The sequence below is a fragment of the Nothoprocta perdicaria genome, unplaced genomic scaffold (assembly GCF_003342845.1).
Source record: "Nothoprocta perdicaria isolate Ctin4 unplaced genomic scaffold, notPer1 scaffold_7, whole genome shotgun sequence".
Lineage (NCBI taxonomy): Eukaryota > Metazoa > Chordata > Aves > Tinamiformes > Tinamidae > Nothoprocta > Nothoprocta perdicaria.
In genome coordinates this window covers 6,893,100-6,915,644 of record NW_020455976.1, presented here as the reverse complement: position 1 = coordinate 6,915,644, position 22,545 = coordinate 6,893,100, and the positions used below count along the sequence as shown (strand labels likewise).

General features: G+C 34.2%; 1 protein-coding gene across 1 annotated transcript in view; it reads right to left on the bottom strand.

Moving 5' to 3' along the window:
* Window positions 1–22,545, bottom strand: part of ATRNL1 (attractin like 1) — a 406,499-nt gene that overhangs the window by 256,515 nt on the left and 127,439 nt on the right. The window contains exon 22 of the mRNA XM_026050694.1: window positions 11,793–11,845. Coding sequence (XP_025906479.1) covers window positions 11,793–11,845 — 53 coding nt within the window. The remainder of the gene's footprint in view (window positions 1–11,792; window positions 11,846–22,545) is intronic.

The following is a 22,545-nucleotide window of genomic DNA, read 5'->3' as shown; positions in this document are numbered from 1 at the left end:
TTTTGTGCACACAAATAACAAGGAATCACCTATTTTCACAGCTGAACTTTTGTATTAAAATATAAAAAAAAACTTTCATATGTTTCCCAAAACTCAGGAAAGACCCCAGTAGAATAGTGATTAAACAAAAGTCTTCATAGATTTGAAATTCTGCTTTATCATTTCTGAATGTCCCCACAATCCTCTAAAAATATATATAAATAGATCGCCTTACTAATTATTAACAAAAATATTTTCGCAGAAGTACCGTACTGGCTAGTGATATTGTAAACAAAAAAATATATGTTAAAGAGGAATATTAAGTTGAGGCACTACAATCAYGGTTACCCTGTGAATTATACTTGGGTGACTGTTCACTCACAGGCAGCTATTCAATACTGTTGACATTCAGTACTCAGTGCTGGACCTTTGCCTCGTTTACTACTCACCCCACAAACTTTCTAGAGAGAAAATGAATTTTTCATGGGACTTTCTATAGTATTCATCAATGTAATTTTCTGTGCTCTTCAGAAAAGCAAATGAMTTTGTTACAACATTACTATGAGATGAAGAGGCTGTACTAGTCCCATTTTATAGAAAAAGAAATGAAACAAAGAGACCAAGGGTACAAACAACTAGTAGYCGATTTGAAAGACCTAGAGTTTCATTTTTCAAAATACTAGGAAGAAAAGTCTGGAACAAACATTCACACACAAATCTATACCAACCAGCCATTCTCCAAAGGATCCTGTCTCATATTTTCTTATTATACATTTCTAAATGCACTTCTTATGGCCCAATTGTATGGATGATGGGTGGTCATTAAACTTGAAAAAATAGACGGCACACAAATAAGACAGCTATTTTAACAGAAAAGTAAAATGTTTAATGGCCAAAAGAATGGTAAGGGAAAGAAAGGTAGGAAAGGTCTTCATTCACTGAGTAAATTGATGATCTTATGTATCAATATGTACATACTARTAAGAAGTTTGTTGGGAAACTATATTTCAATCAGTAATTTTATTTCTCATACATTTCCACTAGCAACATTATTTCAATATTTTTATTACAGTAAAGKGCAAACTGAGACTCTCACCTACCAGAGCTGGTTCATTTTCATAATAAAACCCTATGACTGAATTACTGCAAATAATCTTGTGAATAGAATTTTTTTTGAGTGTGTGAGGGAAGCCCCCACACACACGCACACAAAATAGAGCCGTTCTATTTTTACCTCTTGAAAGCACTTTTAAAGTTAGAGTAGGAAGCTCCCGCACAGCTATAACATCAGCCCCAGCACAGTCAGCCTTCCCACACTTTTCTATTTAGAGAACACTATTCATGAGGGTTCTAAAAGTTATGTTCTCACCTCGTCCCTGTGCAGGCAAGTCTGACTCTCTCTTGCTCTTTACGGCTATCGTTTTTGCAGTTCTTACAAGGCTTTTCTAGTACAGTACTATCTGTATTCATCTCAGTCTCCAAAAATGCAGCTTTTGAAACAAACTTCCATTCTTAAATGCTAGAAATCATATTCAATTGTGACCAAAATAAACCCTGACTGCGTTGTATGGAAGTTAGGCATTACCACCAGACCTGTTTTCAACCAGGGTAATTATTTGAACTTTCACAGCAGTGAGTGATTCACTCCTCTGCTCTGTGTGTCACATTTACCACAGCCTCATTTTCCTTGTTAGGTTGGCATATGTTGGTGTCTAACATTATTTGCCCCTGGTGACAAAAGAAAAAGTCATTTACTGTGAGGTCTATCAAATAACAAAACTTGCATCTTGGTTAAACATGACAGTGGAATGCATCTCAAAATCCTTCAACAACTGCTAATTATATACTTCATTTTCCACACGAAGACAAAGCATGTGAGAATGAATTTCATACAAGCTCAAGTTTTAAAAATCATACAACAACAAATATCTTAATATCTTACTYTTAAATATCTTATTTTCTGTCCTTAATTTTTAAAAAAAGTGCTTTGTTGTAAGGTGTACAAAATGACAACAAAGTGACATTGGGATTAGAGTCAAAAATCACAAAATTAGGTAACCACATTTTTATCTTATTTTTATTTTTACAGTAACCCTTTCCCTTTATGAAAGGCCTTATGCTAGGGTTGGTTTTTGGAAAGGCCTAATAATTAATTAGTTGATTAGCAGTTAAGTGTAAAGAAAAGCCATACACAGATAAATTCGTATTGTGTCRAACTTTAATTCAGACAACTGTTAAATATCTTATCTACTCTAGGCTTGTCTTTAGACAGAAATTCTCTAAAGACATGCAACTGCTTTCTAAACATATGTTAACAACAGTTAGGAAAAGTTATCATTGATTCTCTCTACTACTATTAGACTTCAAAGACTAATTAAGTTATGAAAGGAAATGTATATTTAAATTATGTATACTGAAGTTCTAGAAAGCTAAAGTTAAGCAACACTTCAACTGTTCAAGACAACTGAATTGTCTAAGAAGTAAAAATGCAAGTATGTCAATGTTAAAATGCATTGTTAATGCACTGGTCTAAGAATTGAGTAACATTTATGATTACCTGGGTTCKGCTAAACAGTCTAAGTTGACATTCCTAGAAATTTTAAACTACAAGTCACAGCCAGATCTCAACTGTTTTCATGGATTTCTCATCAAACTTTTAACTGAAACCACTACACTATTGATGAGGTTCCATGAACAGCTGCAGACCATTTACAAGCCTAGATAACAGCATGGCCCATTAAATCGTTTAGAAACCGAAGAACTGAAGCATTCTGAACATAATATTAGTAAAAACAACAACAATAAAAATATGCAAGTGTCTCATTTAACAATTTTTTAAAAAATCAATATTACAAAAAATTGTAAAGACTTATTATTACGGAGCATTTTTAAACTCACTTTACTGGCATTGAATTTAGTCAAAAATATATGTGTGTTTTAGTTGATAAGAAAAATTCTTCAATAAATGGCATTTTGTTTTGTCACCATAGCCAATTTCTGTAGTATTTAATCCTTGTAATAATCTTCAAACAAAATAAAATTGGTAGAAATATACAAACAAAATGAAGAGGAAATATCTCATGAATATATTATAGAAGACATTCAAATTTATCCCTACAAGAAATTTTCTTCATAATGATCTAGATGCTTAATCTCCTTTGTAATTCGAATATTCAATGCTATAACTCCATTACGCAACTAAATTTTTACAAGATATTAGTATCAATGCTCTCTAACGTGATTCTCTTTTTTTTTTTTTTTCTTCTTCTTTTTTTGCCTTAGTCACATAGCCTAGGTACATTGAGGAGAGCTCTGATTTTCTTGTTCTGCCAACTGAAATGGTACTTCTAAAATAACAACAGTAAATTATTTTTTGAATTTATGTTATTACCAAGCAGGGATGTTTCTTGTCACGCAATTAGTGGGAGCAGTCAAATTTTAAGATTATTTTCAATCCTACTCCTATTATATTCCGTTTACTATACAATCCTTATAAATATTGTGCTTTGATTCTTTTTAGAAATAGAGGGAAAAAATGATTTTTATAAATAAAATGAATCTGTGCCCATGAAAATACTCTCAACATGGCAAAAATATAAATATTATTTTGAAAACTATGTGCACTGTTACTCAGTATACTCATATACATATATGCTCAAATCTTCATACAAATTCAGGTCTGGAGGTACACAAATTTTAATGCATGTTTTCACACTATAACTCCTAGTTGGGTTATTAGCAGAGTTTTTAATCCCRGTTCTTCAATAATCCAGACAGAGATTTATGGTTGATCAGACAGTATAAGAAGACAGAACTTGCATTTTGTATATTGCCTATAAACACATCTGTAGGGGTCCACTTAATATCCCAACATTTTCAACTTTTCTTCCATTCCTATTAAGTTGAACTTTGCTTAAGAAACATTAAATCTATAGTCCAAATGTCACATCTTCACTCACACTATCTGATTTGTATAAAATGTACAATCCAAATTCAAGTTGAGATGTTTCAACCCTTCTGATTTTTTTTTGCTATTCCTCAAAAAAAAAAAAAATAGTTCTGAAGACTAAAATAGAAAACTTTTCTCAGAGGAAATGAATGCAGAGCACTTTCAGCAAAGCAGCACTCTGGACTGAACAAGAATGAAACATTCTGTATGCTCCAGTGTGCAGTCTCCTGTATTTTAAAGTAATTAATTCCAATAGAAGTTTGTAATGTAAAAAATATGATATGCTAAATGACAATGGACAGTGGAATATTTTTATAGTTTGAAAATAAGATGYAACACAAGCATCTGTTCATTTAAAAGCCTATCAAGGTTTTTAAAGTAAAATGTGCTGACTTAGTATATTCTCACTGCTTTTTACTCATCCTGGGAATTAAGTGTCAAATCAGCAAAAAAAAAAGGCAAATATTACTTTTAAATTATTTACAAATGATATTACATAGATGTAACATTGCCTAATTTAGCCAATATAGGCTTTAATACAGGTAAGAAGAAATACCTCAACTCTTATTAAGGAAGAAAATGCAAACTGATGAACMTGAGAAGAAACAGAACCAGGTTCTGCCTCACTTCCGAAGTTTAGGTTTTAGGGCTGGCGGTTCAGCAGAGAAAATAATAATCTGTATAGCTAAGCTAGGCACATGGAAATAACAGAGGAAATAAAAATGAGGCCCTAAAGGCTGCTTTTCTCTTCCTCAAAGGAAGCACCTACTCTTCACACCAGATTTATTCTTTGTGCTGAAGACGGTGTCGAGCACAGTGGCAGAGCTCACTGACTTCTTTCAGAAAGGGACTTGGAAAACTTAATTTCCACCTCAAACAGCTACCAAACATTAAAAGTAATAGTCTACTTTCCTAGCATTATGTTTTTTCCCCCCTCCAAAACAGGAACTGGATATGGCTGTGTTATCATTAATTCATGACTCTTCTGGCCAAAGGGAAAAAACACTGCTCACTGAAATGAACTGAATAAACCTCTTCCTCATTTGCCTTGTCAGATGATTAGCTTAATACAGAAACTATTTCAGMCTTTTGAGGGATATCAGACATTGACTTCTGATACTCTTTTCTAACTACCTGATTTATAATGTAAAGAAATCCATCAAACTGTAGCAAATATTATTTGTCAGTCTATTTGTACTCCTTATTTGAAAAGCAATGATCATGCACATCGTCTGTACTTGATCTTCACAGGATATATACTGTGGTAGACAAATCTCCTATAGAGAAGCTATCTTTCTGTTGTACGTTGTCTTCCCTAGATGAATTTCACTTTTCATTTCTGACCATTTAGTCGCCTGTTCATTTTAATAACCACCTCCCTTCATCTTTTCTCCCACTAGCAATTCCTAATGGAAATTTCTAATTCCTGATGAAAAGAGCTAATATTTTATACTCTGTCGAGACATATTTTCGTTAACCTGTACAGAAGCAGGACCATTTTTACTCTATAAGACTAGAGCAGAATTCTAYAATTATGATTTCATTAGAAAATTATGAGATTTTTGCTCTGTTTTGCATAGCTTGTCATTCTTCCCAAATCATTCTCATAGCCATGATATTTTACGGGGATAACAGCACAAGTGAATTCATAATTCAGCATCTCATACCATTTCAAGAGAAATCAAATACATAGATTGTGATTCTGTACCAGYGTATCATCATACTCCTTGAGACACCCATTTTTCAACTTTCCCTTAATGTCTTGCTTACTATTGCGTCTATTTTGCTAATGTGCATTGTTGCACTATTGACCTCAGCTTGCTCTTCCATTTTATGTCAATAATACCTTTTATATCAAGTGTCCAGTCAATTACAATTTGCTGTCAGTAAGGTCTATTGCTGGAACATTTTAAAACAAAGAAAAAGTGATAGTAAATAACAATGACTCATAGGCTACTTTGCATGATGTTGAAACGGAGCCAGGCAGAGATTCAAAAAGTTGAATTTGACAATTTTAACCCAACATAAGATTTCTTAAAGTTTACCAAGCCCGAGGTTTTGCTGTTATCTTGAAAGAGAAATGACCCTCAATTCATTTTAATGATCATACAGGGCCCTTCACTGAAAATCCCTGCAAGGGTTTCACAAGGCTAATTCTAAAGTAGAAATTAGTGTTGCGAGAGAACTGCTCTTCCAATTTTTACAAATATGTATGCTACGATGAAGTAATTCAGGACTCAAAATCTATGAATAGTCTTCCTCACATTAACTGGACAGTTGCCTCAGGTGCTCAGACTGTAGGAATGGAAAAGACTAAACTATCTGGAGCTGTTTCATATTTGCCAAGAGTGAAGAATACCCCAGCTGACACACAATAACATGTTCATTTGTCTGGGAACTTCCAGTCAAAGGAACCAACAGAGGTTCTCCTACAAACCATAAATCCTGTACCTATTGAAGACAGGAATCTTTTTCTACTTCAATTGGTTCACAATCTTTCCTTGAAGTCTTGCTGACAGAAGATTCGCTCTCTTCCCTGGAAAGCCTGCACTTGAAACAGTTCTGTAAACCCATCACAAAGGCAAAAGAACTGTTATTCCCTTCACTGTAAGAAGATAAAAATAAATGATGGATCCTTTCCTATTCTATTTGCTTCTTACAACTGCAGTTCCAGGGYGCTCTAAGGCCTTCCAGGACTGATACCTTTGAGGACGTTAGAGAAAGAAACACATACACACCAAATTGCAACCCTTTATCAAAGTACTCATCGCCATGACTCTCAGGTAAGAAATATACAGATGAAATAAAATATTGCAAATATGCAGATATCTAGAGCAGTCTCTTTCTCATTTTCCAATCTATTTCACATACAGTCTAAAGTTCCCTACCACAAAAAGCACTACTTCTGAATGAGTTCTCCATGTCTCACACCACTCCTGTTTCAATCACATAATTTCATAATTTATAGTTTTATATTTATGAGATCCTGGGACAGCCTATTAGGGGATGAAGGACACTAATTCAGACTTTTCTTTACTTGCATACTTTATAATGTAAATAATAATCTATTATTCTTTTGTGGTTAGGATTTAGAAAACTCACATATTTATGTAAGTGAAATTCATGTAAGTGAATTGTCATGAAAATGAAATGCCCGTGCATCGCCCATATCATATTGCATTGATATCATCTGTAAAAGGATGCCCTGATACAGGGATTCCCATCAGCAAAAACTATCACAGACAGAAATAGCCTTTATTTTAAAAATACAATGGGCTTTCTAACATATACAGACTGAAAAATGCATAAGGGTAATTAAAAATAAAAATATCTATAGACAGATTCTCCAAATCATAGTAAAGCCTGAAGATGATCAGCAGCAATGTTTCTTTAGCCCATCCAGAAATGCTTCAAGTTAGCCTAGCAATTTGCAAATCTACACTCTACTGAGATCATAAGACTTCACTGGTGTGTTTTTTTGTTTTGTGTATTTTTTTTTTAATTCTCCAAAAGCCTACAATTGGTGTCATTATTTTAGGTCAAGGCAAAGATTGTGCTTGCTTATAGCTCTTTATATATTCCCAGTTTGCAGGTTTGCTGAGGTCAATCTTTCCTCAGACCATCCTAGAACTCTGTTTCAATAGTCTATTCCATTAGACTATTTTAAACACTAAGGAGGTTTCCTTTTAAATAGCATTTATTCACACAATTCCATAGGTTCAAAAAGACAGGGAGAGTCATTATCTATATTTAATGATAATAAAAATCACCCCAATCTGTATCAAAGTCAGCATTATATATAATAGTGGAACCATTATTTTAAGTCAAGCATGACAATTTTACAATTACAATATGTGTTTAGTTTAAACTAATGCTGTCCCAAAAGGTAACAGAAATGCTACTGATGAGTAGCAAAGAATCTCACCGTTCAGCTAAATACACATCTTATCGGCTGCTAAAACTGTTTCTGTCCTTAGTTTCAACATAATTTTAAAAATATCTAAAAGATCTCTGTTAACAATTTCAATAAAACTTGTTAGTTATCTTCTCAAATACTCTCCTTGGAGTGTTCTTGAGTTTAATCTTTTCTGAGCATAGCAAGTCTGCCATCTAGTGCTCTATGGCCACCTCCAGTACACTTGACTTTTTTTCAATAAGCAAAAGATGCCATGCCTTAAGTCCACAAATGCACATACATGCATGTATGCATAAGTCCCAGCTGCTTAGAAATTACATTGCCTCCTCTTGCTGAGGGTTTGCATTACATGTTTCAGCTGATATTAAGCCACGTCTGTGTTTCTTTACCAGTATAATTCGTACCAGAATATATGATACAAAAATAATAATACCTGTTCTCATCCGCCTCAAGATCTGATTGATTCATGGAGAAAAGGTAAAACTTGAGATTTCTTGAAAGAAAAAAAAACAGCAAAACAAAGATCTCTTTTGAATGTAACAGTAGAGAATGAGAAATATTAGGAAAGCCAATGAGTCTCTATCCCAGTGTGGTTCTACATTCAGTCTCTTATTTGGTGAGGTCGCCATCACAGCATGGTACCCCAATACTAAACAGAATACTTGTAAGAACACTAAATACCTGGAGAAAACCAAGCTGAATACTGCTGAGCTTCTCTGTCTGCTTGGGTTTTAGGAATGACAGCTTTCTGGAAAGTAGCTGTGGCTCCATATATAGAAGAGAAGTGAGGATGCAATAACCAGAGACACCAAGGCAAGAAATGAACTAGACGWCAGCAGGAAATATAACTCAGGAGGAGAGAGGTATTAAAGTTGGCAAAGGAAATAAAATTACGAGAGAGAAGCAGTAGGTTCCATTCATTCTAAAAAAAAAAAAGTAGGTAACAGGGCTGAAGCATCCCATGAATTTACCTCCTTTGTACAATAATTTGCCATTAATTGTATATTTAAACCCTGTTTTTTCTAGAATACAGGTTTAAATATCCATCCATTTATGACTTAAAGCATCCCTTTTAAATACAACCTACGTCAGAATCAAGAAAACTGTATTCATTCCAGGGATTATTCCCAAATAGTCCAAACTACCAGTCCAAAACTACCTGGTTTTGTGGCCTGCTTCTTTGCATCCAGAAGCATTGATTCTGAAAGCAGCAGATTCAAATACTGATGTGTGAAAAACTAATCCAGCGATCTGAATGCCAAATATTTCGCTATCCAGGTGTCACTGTTATACACCGCATTGGCCGAGACACCAAAGAACAGTAACAAAAACACATAAAAGAGCCTCAAACACAACAATGCTGTGTTTATGTGTTTTGTACATGCTTAAGTCAACTGCACAACCATCTCTGGGCCCCACTCAGAAGCATTTATAGGGCTTCAATCAGTTTGTGATCATTCACTGAAAGATTGGTTTGTAACAGGAAGGGAAACATGACTTTCCTACTAGAAACACAGAGCCACCATCCACAAGAATATTCACAAAGCCCTCCTCTTTACCTCCATCTCTCCACAAAATTCTGTGGCTTTTCAATTCATGCAACTCTTTCCTTTATAATGATGCTCTCCTCCCTCTTTATTTATAAGAATACTTTGTAAGGTTTCTTTGGTACTCCTACACGTATATCAAACATTTCCGGCTCAGGAAATCCTTCTTCTCATGAAGTTCCTGAGCTGCAAATTCTTGGGTGTAAACATATCACTGGGGGGAAATATTGCAGCATGATTGTCCAGTTGGCATACRCTTCCCCAGGCGTTCATTTTCAGCCACCACTGACAACAACATTGAAGAATAGGTAGACTATCATACAGTTGCTATTATACTTTCATATGTTTAGTATTTTCTAGTTTTAAATATACATACACACACATACACACTAATTTACACTAATAATATACATATATGTACACTAATTCTGTATGAGTTTTATTTTTATTCTCATATTCCTACTCTGTCGCCTCTAGCATCACTGCTAGCTGTGTTTATCCYTTTGTCTTAGTATCTGCATTTAGATTAATTGCTCTTTCCCACAGTATTGAAATGAACATAGGAAAATACTGTCCTCATGTTTGTCTACTGCATGTCTCGTTTTCTTATAAAATTATAGCTTATGGTGAAGTTATATTTTCAACTTAAACTGACTTTATACTTACATAGGTAAGGAAATTGAACATCTCTATGGCAAACACTTAAAAAATATATTTAGCAGGTAATCTACAGTGCCAACACCCAACTGCCACTGAAATCTTAGGTCCGTCCATTACCCACAAATTAACAGGAACAATTTCCTATTATGATGCATTAGTCATTAAACGTAAGAAATAAAGCAACCCATTATTTGAAATTAGTGCCGACTCCTGGTTATCTCCAGATACTAAAACTCTGAATCTTTCTCATATACATGTTTTTATTATTGCTGTTATTAAAAGATTTATCATTCCAAAACAACATGATCTTTAAGAATTTTTGAAAACTGAAAGAAAATAAACAACCGCAGTGAGTTAAAGGTTATCCTGAACACAGTGCAAACTGTCTCCAAATTGATTTATAGACTAAATCTTCCTCATGATAGCGAAAAATAAGATATTTCTTGGGGGTGCCTGAGGTGCACAGATCTCATTCTTGTCATTTCTTTTGCATCTTTTAGATTTAATAATGCTYATTTTTTAAAGAAGAAAAGGGATGCTTATTTTTTAAAGAAGAAAACAGATGCTAATGGACATTTTCAAACTGTTCTTTGTATGACTTTCTTTACAGATCATTCTTCTCATCTAATTATTATCTAGATTTGAATCTATATAATTTCTAAAAGGAATATGTACAATTATCCAATCCTCTAACTGCAAAAATCTCTATTTCAAAATAGAAAAATTTACAATAGAGATGTATAGCAAATGGAATTGAATTTATTTGACAAACGATACTTGTAGGACACAATTTTAAGGAGTACTTTTAAGTCTAATTAGGTCTATTTTAAGAAACAGCCTATTTTATTATATCAACATGTATTTTGRAAATATATTTAAACATGAACTTCTACTTTCTATTCTACTTCTACTTATTCTGCTCTTCTATTTTGTAAAATATATTGTGCAGATGTAAACCATTTAAGTTAAAAATGATATATATACTAAAGAAAATGGTAATGATGGTAAAAAGTAAAAAGGTTAAAAGGTGAAAAGGTAAACGATGTCATCAAGAGACTATAAAACATTTATAGACTCTAGACTGAAATGTTAAAATATTTTGTCAAAGATCAAAATTTATTAGGAGGCACATCTTTACATAATTTAAGGGCAACATAGCGGATGGCATTTGGAAATAACAGACAATTGGATCCAATTGTTTGATGCTGAGAGGGTATGTGCAAAAGTTGCAAGATGAAAGACAGTATACTGTAATACCACATACATTTTAAATGATTATTAAAATTGCTATTTAATATTCATTTTATAACATACTGGAGCTCAGCTGTGGACCGTGTCCCTGGGACATACTGACTGCCTAAACCATCCAGAATGTCACCAGGAAATGCTGCTATTTAGCCAAGTTCTATTTTGCTATTACAAATTCTGTCTCTTAAACAAGGGCACAACTGCAAATTCCTTTTGTTCACACACACTGAAATAGAGTGCAATGCAATGGTTTGATCATTCACTCTAGCATACACATAAGAAATTAATTTTCATTCAGTTTTTGTGCTTTCCTGTGGACAAAGAGACACCAAGAGAAGCCCAGAGGGTCACTTTTTTTTTCACTTTATTTTTTCAGAGTTGCCCCAACCTCAGAAATTCCTCAGAAGAATATTTTGTTTGTTTTAAACTGGAAATTATAACACAATATATAAATAGCATTTAAGAAGTAAATATGCAAAACATAAGTACTTACAGTAACATGTTCCCCTAAGTGGATTTCCAAGATATCTATTCTCAGAATCACAGCTGCAGTGGAAAAAAAAAGAAAAAAATTCTCAATAAACACATTATCATTTTAATACTAATGCAACTCAAATATTTACTCCAAATAGCTTGAGTTTTATTGCAGCAGTACAGACACAGGAAATGCAGGTCTGTATAAAGTTCTTCACTCAGATGCACCTGTTCATAATAGAAACACAAGAGTGATGAGGCTCTGGAACAAGGCACTTCATTCATATCCTTGGAGGACCTACAGCAGGACTTAGCTCTCTGGATATGTCCACATCACTAAATAAAAGATATCCAGGCAGTGAGGTCAAGCACTAGAGCTCTCATTTTCCATGCTGCCTCACGGTTACTTCCTGGCTGGCTAGTTTTGATTGCACCTTGGCTCTCTCCAAGATGAGAGCAGAGCACGGATCAGCGGGATCATTCACTACAGAAACTGTTCCCAGATATAACCTCCTCTAACACACACAGTCCTGAAACACGACCAGAGCAGGCTCYGCTTCCTCAAACACCTTCCATGTGTCTTCACCCAGTCCAGTGAGGAAACAGCTGCTCTGTTTCACGCTACACAAACACCACTCTAGTTGGCGGCCACATCATTCATGCCGTTTCAAACTCTTTAAAAGCAGAACAAAACCAAACCAGCCAAACAAACCAAACACCAAAATAAACAAGCAAAAAGACACACCAGAGCCCCGTGCATTAAATGATAATTATGTCTTCAGGGCACCACAGAGGTCCTGGAGGTGATCCATGGCCAATTGTTGCGTATTCTGCTCTAAAAGAGTTGCATCCTAATCCATGTAGCTGCAAACCAGGCTATAGCAACTGGCTTTAGGGCCAGAAATTACCCCCATACATGTAGCACAATAAGCACAGCAGTGTCTTAGCTACTTCGCTTCTCTGAACTCCTGAAGTAGTCACTTCTCTCCATTGACCACAGCACACTAGGACAACTTAGACTGAATATCCTTCAGACTTCAGTCTGTTGCAGCTGACATATTGAAAATCTGATAAACATACATTATTTATAAAAAATAGTGGTTTTCAGAAAAAAAATGGATTAAACTACAGAACTTCATAATTATCAGATACATTGAGTTATATAATATTTGGCTAAAAAACCCACATACATTAACAGAAATTATCTTGCTTTGGTTTTCTGGGGTCTTCCAGAAGTCTCCTGAAAAATTGTAATTTTCAATCAAATATACAGAAGAGTTTATAAAACAAAGTTTAACAGCTTATCATTAGCTGAGCGTTTGTACTACYTTTTCACTGCTTTGTACTCTTCAAGAAACAGGAATTACAAGAAAATGTTTTTGTATTTAAGTTGTTACCATGCTCATCTTTATTAAATATAGGTAGAGAAGCTCCATAGATATTTGTTACAATATCACAAAGAAAATAATGAGAAAATAATGACGAGTGGAGCCAAAAAAACCTCATGGTACTCTGTTTGAAATATTATTACTCCAAAGAGTATTTAAGAATCTGCAGCTTTCAGAGGAGATAGAATAGAGTGAGAAATTTCTGGAAATAGGAAGTCTGCTTATGAAGCTAGGATTTATTTTTCTATTGGTGAGATCAGCCTAAATAAGGAAAAAAAAAAAAAAAAAAGATTGCAGTCTGAGCCTTCCTTTTATTTTTGTGAATTAAGGGAACAGGAGACAAATTAATCTACTGAAAAAACATTGTCTCAAAGCATTATTATAAGCACTTAGAAGAAGAAACAAATAAATCACTTCCACACATTATTAAAAAGTCCTAACTGGAAACATAAATCCTAGAACCTTTTAGCCTTTTAGGTTATCATTATCTTAAGAGGTAGGYAGATCATTCTTCATATCCATGGAAGGAAGGTAGCTCTTGACTCAAAGAAGCTTGGCACTGAGAGAAATAGAAGTGTCCAATTTGTGCATTAGAAATAAATATGTTTAATTATAGCTCAAGAAGTTGAGAGAATTATTCGTTATTAATGGCAAACATTTGGACAATGTACTGCAATGTCAATACAGTCAAAAGGCAGACTTAGCTATAAGAGGGATATATTCTATGCATAGATTGCTAGTTGGTGTATTTCATTACAGCAAAAATAAGGTTATAATAATAGGAAAAAAAGTTATACTAAGCTATTAAACAACTCTACAACCTGAAATGCACAAAGCACTGCACAGAAAATTAAATGATTAAGGCTCATTAATTTGATGTACAGTACCTATTTTTCATTAAATATATCACCTGCTCAGGCTTATCATATTGGAATCATAACATATTAGCATTAGAATGATGCTTATGTTCTGTTTAAATATAATCAAATGTCCAATATATGGGATAGGCAGCCTTCTAGGGACACAGTGGTTTAAATATTGATTGCTAGGTTTCCCAAATAATCCTGTGGCTTTTACAGAAATTGAGAGAGAACTGTACCTCCTCCTCAACAACAGTGGTTGGTGCTTTCAAAAACATGTAAACCACCTATGGGAGAAGTGCCATCAGAAACCAGGTATGGAGGCTTGGCAGCTTCAACCTCCTGTCTTCTGTAGGTTCTTCTGGCCTTTAAAACCACATTTTTCTCCATCAGATTATCTATAAAACTGTCCAAAATGTCATTCTCACAAGTTCTATTCCTGTCTATTATTAATCTTTCTCTCTTTCTTCACTCCATGCATGGCATAATCCATCAAACCAGTGCCTTAGGGTACCATTTTTCTACTGTAACCACATTTGTCTCTCTTAAAAACCTATATAATCTGTGATATCATTCCCATCTAACCTGTGCCAGCTTTYATTTGACTTTATTAAAAAAAGACACCAAACCAAAAGATAGAGATTTACGTATTAAAGAAAGAATACACAAAATAACATAGGTRGTTGGAGGATTTGTTAATATAAATTCTCATTTGCTTTTATCCAATCTTTCCTACAAACATCTTGGATCTCCAATAGCCTATTATAATGCTGTAAATATCCTGGAGCAAAGGTTTTACTGATACTTTTTTAGCAAGTGCCTGTTAAGAAATGTTATTGTCTATGCTGTAAGAACAATGCTATATATAACCCAGGATACTACTGGTCTCCTTGGCCACAAGGGCACTTTGCTGGCTCATGGTCAGCTTAAAGTCCACCAAGATCCCTCGGTCCTTCTCCACAGAACTGCTTTGAGGCAGGGTCAGACCCCAGCCTGTACTCGTGCACATATATATGTATGTACACGGGCACACTAACACACAAACATATTGTACCTATTGACTAGACACGATCAGTTATTTCACAGCAAATAGGGTACTTGCCTTGCTTCCTGTGCTATGGCAGGTACAACAAACCTGCCCAAACACTTTTGTCAGTAATAGTCCTTAAAGTATTCCAAAACTCTCCATGACTTTTCATCTCAGGACAGAGACACAGATCTTCCTGCTTTTTAAGGATTTTAAATGCCATATTTAGTATATACTCTAAAAGAATAAATGTCAGCTACTAAAAAAAATGAATATTGAATATTAAAATACATAGTTAATATAGTTAAATAGTCAAAATGCAATTTTGAAAAACATCACAATGACCTGAAATAAAGTAATTCAGAAGGTCTTACCTACACAAACCAATTTTTAACTGCTGAAAACCTTATTAGATTTTATTCTCAGCAAATACTACAGTAAAAATAGTATTTGCTCACTAGCAATGATGCCCATAAACTTGCCAAAGAACTAAGATTTTGTCAGTTTAAGTGATTATACACTTGCCTCTGGAAGGTTGCAAGAAAAGAAAAACAAAAAGTAAATAAACCCAGTGCTGTAAGAAAATGCTTTAATGCTTCCCTGGGACTGATGAAAGTGATAAATTAAGGGAAACAAAAATCAGGATTAGAGAGTACTGGAGTTTACCAAACAAGGACTTTTTTGACGTCAGAGGTAAATAAGGGCAGACCAAGAGGCGTAGGAATATCCTGTTCAGTAATCCAGACATACAGTAGAGGTGGGATATTGCTGATAGAGAGATTGTGTGGGAAGAGTTACAGTATAATCCCTTCCCAAGTCTCCAATTCACCTGCCTTGAGTGTTTCTATTTTCTATCCATCTTTTTCTGGCTGTCTCTTGGATTGCTGCTTAACTCAAGCCTGCACAGGATAATAGGCTACAATTACATTAACCGCCTTTCATCTCTGTCTGAATTAAATTTGTTCTGCATGCTGGCATGAAAACCTGTTCCAAGAAATTTTGTTTAAGTCAAAGAATAATAAACTCTCTCAGTCCAAAAATTTGGGCAATGTTTTTAACCTTGTGAAATACGCTTCTTTTCTTTTTCCCCAACGGTCTCAGACTTAGTACTTAAATCACAAATACTCTGCATTATGATAACGATTACAAAAATCATTTAAAAATACAGTTCTAACTATTCTCACGTTTCTCAGTTATGTTTTCTCTGCTGCTTTCAGATCAGGCTTTTAATTGTCATCAAGCTCCCAAACTAATCTATGCAAAAGCAATGCTATAAATCTGTATTACCCACAAATCAGATATGTGACATATTTTAATGTCAGTTCAAATATCATTTCTGGTGAGAGAAAAACCTATCACATCAGAAAACCAAGAGCATATTCTGTCTCTCATATTCACTAATAAGAGCGACAAATCAGCTGGAGGCGGTGGAGGACGACTGGGTTCTCAGGAGGAAGACGCTCCTTTGGCAAGGGTAGTGTGGAAAAGTTCCAGAGAATTCACTCACTAATATTGAAGGTTTGCAGAGCATGCGAATACGTTATTTTAGCAAACATTTCACCCTTGGATCAAATATAAAGCACTAATATTGAAGCTTTCATTTTAAATTTCTCCAGTGATCATAACTGCACAGGTTAAAAAAGAAAGGGGGGAGGAGGGCAAAAAAAAAAAGGCCATCCTTTTCCATTTCCAAGCTCTACGTTAAAAGTTAAAACCTGAGGAAAGATATAGACTATGCATGGAATCAAATATTTCAATTAACTGGATGTAAATTTTGTTTCATAGCAGCTAAGGAAGTCTCAACCTACAAGGTTAATATAACTTCAACTGCATGGAAGTATTTACAGGCATTGAGTAGGTGAGGAAAAACTGCAGACATAAAACTGAGCACAGAGATAAATCTAATAAAATCATCCAAAGGGTACATTTTAAACCATTTATTAAATTATGCAGTATCAAAAAATGCAGTATCAAAAAAAATTTAGTCAAAGGAACAAAAGCAGCAAAATAATGGTAGAGCAAAGTTTCATGAAGGTCAATACTGAAAAGACAAGAGCATTAAGAAAAAACATAATGTCGTTTAATCTATTTTTGGACCTAAATCAGGGCTAGAAAAATGAATTTGATTTTACTAATTGTCATGATAATTTTTAAAGAGGTGAAAAATCCCGAAGTGCTTAAGCACAATTCAACAAATAATATGTTGTTTGTTTGTTTGCTTTGGGGAAATGCAAAAACAATGATTATCTGCCCCAAAGAATGCATTTACAGAATGACCACTTCGGTATCTTAAAGGCATTTTAATTTTATGTGGATAGACYGAATAGCAATGAAGCTGCTCAGCTGTTTCAAAGTGCTGTAACCTTTTCTTTCATTTATAAATACAGATGATGCAACATTTCTGTTCAAGAAGAAGGACAGATATTATTTAAAAAAAAAAAAAAATTGTCACCTTCACCTGTATCTTACCTCAGAACATCAACTTCAGAAAACAATAATAATAAAGAGAAAGAGAAGGACTGAAGGAAGAGAAGTAGTGTGTCAAGGGGAGATGGGCAGAAGTGTGTGAAATCGCTCTGTGAAGCTGCTGTTGCTTCTCCATACGTGACAACTCAATATTAGCCTCCCAAGAGCCGTAAAAAGTAAAAGTAACCCATATGGTACCCACTGAGCGCCAAATCAGGGAAACATCCCAGTTCATTAAAACGCCTAAACTTAAATATCAGGGCTTTATTGTGTGCTTATATGAATCAGGGATCAAATCTATGATTAAACCAAGACTGTACGTAAGAATTAATAAAATGACCTAAAAGCGAACAAGATTAGAAAGTSGTCATCTGTTCAAACATAATTGTTGCCCTCATCTCCTTCCGGATCTTGTAAGAACTTACTCCCAGGCCAAAAACCTTCTGATCTAAAATCTGATTTATTAAATCTCTTTTAGTGTAGCTGACTGTTCCTTTACCCTTTAATTCTTATCTCTTTGCTGTGAGCAGTCCAAATTTTCTTGTGGGACATTATGACACTTTGGGAATGTTTCATATGCTGGCTTGGCAATCCCACTGCTTTCCCTTTCACCTCTTCCTTTAACTCAGAATTCCTAGAGAAATCCTTAYGACACCATAATTCGAAGAAGGGGGGAAAAAAAAAGGTAAAAAAGGCATGTAAACATACATTTCTTTAAATACTCTGCAAAAATATTTATTTTAATTCTAACAGAATCCTCTTAGTGAACAAGAAAAAAAACAGGAAATGCAAAGCCTATGTCTTAAAGAAAAATACTGTTTTTGACTTCTATTTATGGTCTTTTAGCTCATCCAGAAAGTATAGGATAGTAAAGATACTATGACGGTGAAGTTCTAGTCTCACATGCACATTCTTTGTAAAACTCCCACTCCATCACTCCATTCAGTTTAAAGATTTGGCAATTTTCCTATGTTCCAATTCAACAAAAAGGCTCAAGCAAAATTCTTAAGTAAAAAAAAAGATTTTAAAATTCCTTTTAGAAAGACGGAAAGATAAGCATATTGTGGGCGTGTTTTTCACTGTTTTTCCAAAAGTAGTAAATCCTTTCTAAGCGTAATTTAAGAATGACTAAGAACAAAGGAAGAAAATGCTCAAAGTTAGCAGCCACAGCCCTCAAATTAAAGCAAACAAAATCAGAGCCAGCCCAAGTTAGCACAAGTTACCCCAGCTCAGCACTTCTCCTTCCCATGTCTCACTGCTCTGTAACAATGAAGGTAAGAAAAGTCTTGTGGCAGGTCCAATTCTCAGATCTGACTCACTTTGCTCTGATAATAAACCAATGCCTACCACTAATAAAACTTAGTTTTTCTAGCTGAAGTATTTACCTAAACTTCTGGTACTTTGTACTTCTTTCAAATTGCTGAAAAATTCTTTTCCTTGCAATATAAAAGAATAGATGGAGATGGAGAACTAAGCTGTAAATCAATCCTTCTGAAGAGATAATCCAATAAACCACTCAGGCTTCACTGCTGAAGTTAGGATATCATCAAGGCTCTCGGATTGATTTATGCCTTTGTAATCAAGCTCCCCAAAACACATTATCTACTAAGCTAGATAAAAAAATACCACTTGCTTTTGAATACATCCACAAAATAAGTATGTAGCTCAAATCATGGGCTATTTTAAAAAAGACTCTAAAAACAGGCAAAGGCTCTGCAGCTTAATTTATATTTTACACTTTCTAAAGGTGATTCTTCAGGATAATAGAAGAAAAGAATAAGTGAGCATTTCTAATACTAAGACATTATTCTTTTTCAGCTGATGACTCTATAGATGATAGTATATGCTATTTGTTGTTCCCATTTTAGTTATTCTTCCTCCAAAATGGTACTGAAAACTTACCTTTTATGTCAAATTGTTTGGTTATATTGCAGAAAGTAATACAAGTATAATATTTTAACACTTTTTAACTTACTGTCTTTTAATATTTTATTTTACCATTCACATAATCTGCACTAAAAATGAAAAGACAAAGAAAATAATATGCTTATTTATGCATACATTCCTATATATGGTACATTAATAGGAAATAGATATTTAAATTGTAAACAGATCTTCAAAATGTTGTATGCTCTTTTCCCTTCATCACTGAATAAAAAGTACAGTTATCATTTCATCCCGTCATTAACGCAGAAGTTGAAGTGTTGCAGAAAGGTTTTCAAGAACTGCTTGTGTAACGTTGGGATGGAGGAAGAATGAGAGCAAAGGTTCTTCTGTAACAGTTGTAGATATACAGTTAAGGTGGAAGGAAGATACAAAAAAAGAAAATCAACATTTTTATAGGTCTTTTAAAGTCTCTGCAACTGCAGGACCTAAGTTAGGGATGGAAAAGACTCCCCAAACTGAGGGCTCTATGCGTCATTTAACCCTATGTAACCCTATGTAACTGATGTACTTAGTCTATATAATTATCAACATTTGATTAAAAATAAATAATGCATTTCTCACTCTCGTGTCTAATACGAAATATMTCTCTTAGTTCTGTACTTGAATCCTAGGTAAAAAGCTTTTTTAACACTCTTGACAACTAATGATGAGGTTTGAAATTAATAATTGACAACAAATTGAAAGAAGGTCTTCTTTTAAACCAGAAACATAAATATCACAGCTAAATTTTCATCTATATGCAAAGGTACACAATTGACTAAAAGACAGAAAAAGAAAACCTAAACAGTAYTATAGAAGATGCATATTACTTCTATTAAAGACCATAATGGGAGAAGAAAAGCAATCTTTTCAGCACCAGGAGATTTCTATTAAAACAATAATATCACCAGTACCTGCCTGAACTAGCATTTCCTTGCTGCTTTATGAAAAAAGTCTTTCTTAGTGAAAAGCTTTCTTAGTGAATAAAACTAATAGATAACATAAGTCAAAGCTGATAGATACAGCTATCAATAAAGCTTTCAGCACAACAAACTTTTATTTCTTTGACTATATTTGTATGATTTTAAAAATAGATTTTAAAAAAGTAGGACATGGTGTTTTGTGCAAATTGAGTACTGAGTAAAATATGTGCTTACATTAAAAGGCAGYGTTTTAATTTCATACTAGTATCACMCTGGTATTTTCCCCCATTGTTACCTACACACTTCATGTAGCTAAATGAAGAATTGATTAGAATAAATATTTAAATCATAACAACTCTTGTACCAAGTATTAATTATCATGTTAATGGATTATGAAACAAATTATTGCATCTGTACTTCAAAATATAAAATATTTTATTTGAAAGCTAACATTTGGGAATACCGAAGCAATTTTGAAGAGTTGTAAACAGTTGGAAACATAGTAGATCTATTTAGAAGAAATAGGTCATTTTGTTAAAGAATAAATTTTKGGATTTCCATATAAAGCGTTAAACTTGAACACTGAAAATAAGGAAAAACCTCAGAGAGCCAGGATAGGTCTTAGAATATTTTTTTTGCTTCAAAATACTTTTACATAGATCCCTTTTAATTTTATAAGACAAAATATTTGCCTGCTGTTTATTATCATTATATTCTTCTTCCTGCTTTAAGCATTTCTGCATTCAATATAAATTAATTCATGCAAATCATGAGCTTTGTATAGCAATATGTCCACTGCAATGTCCTTGGGTAGCAATAGCCCTGACAGCAGACGGGCTCAGGCAGCCTCTTGAGCCTCCACTTTGTCCTGGTGAGAACTGTGTGATCCGTTTGCAGGATTAAGGCCCCATCAGTTGCCTTTAGAGCTGTCTAACACTCACTCTAGGATTATGAAACCATTTTCCAAAGGAAAATAACACTAGGATAGTGAAGTATGTCCAGTGCTTGACAGTCAGTAAAATCAGTAAAGTAAATCAGTAAAATCAGTACAGTGCTGCCGCAAAGGGCTGAGAGGATGATTTGGTGAAGATGTTTTTACCATTTCTAAGCGCTTGGAATAGAAATGTTAAATACCCRTATCTTTGGCAGGAACTATGGCCAAAAAGTGGACATCATAAACAATAAATCTGATTTTTTTAAAAAAATTAAAGAGCTGAAAACCGATAGCTTCACATACTTTTTTAAACACAATTTTGATTAAGGCAATAGCAATATCATCCTACTGTGATAAATCCCTCTTTTGTCTCATTTTCATCTCTCTTCCTTTTCCTATAACTGACAAACYGCCATTCTCCAACCACAAGCAATAGGCATGTCAGGAAAACTCTCTTCCATCACATTAGAAATGACAATGATATATAAAATTCTGATGAACTATTTTTAAGACTGTTCAATATTTCATGAATTAGCCRTAATATCCTTAGGAAGACTAAAATATTAAAAACATTTCTGATTTCTCAAATATACAAGTATACTAAAACTGCCTTCAGTGGCTCTATCTCACAAAGCCAAAAATAATTGTATTGTATTGACATKGTAAATGTCAAAGTCTTTATTCTAGCTAAAGGGTCCATGTAAACTTCTACCAGCAACATTTGTTTTCTGGAAGACGATCACCTTGAAAATGCTTTGTCCTCCATTAAATTTTGTAGGAGTGTTTACTCTTAAATCACTGAAAAAAAGAAATCTATTTAAATGCCTTCCTTGCACAAAGGGACTATCATTTTCCTCCCTTCTGCTCCATAGTTAATTGTCCAAAGCTGACTTTGGTAGCAGTAGACAGCAAAAGTAATAGTGATGCAGAGGAGTTCATACACTGAACTTAATCAGTTATTATACAGCAGTATATAGTAGAATTTTAAAGTAGAGATCATTCAAATATCTACTTTCATCAGTCTCTTTTAAGCCAAGGGCTGCTCTTGCTGATAGCAAGATGAGTAGCCAAAAAAGCATCAGGGTTTGCATGATGTGGCTCCTAGAACTTTTAGAATAGCAACAGACCACAATTCATATTTAGGATTGGGTTTTGAATATTCCTAAATACCTCTTCAGGGCTCTCCACCTATGATTATACTGCTAAGAAAAGAAGGATGAGTAATAGCCGAGTATTGCACTTTGCATC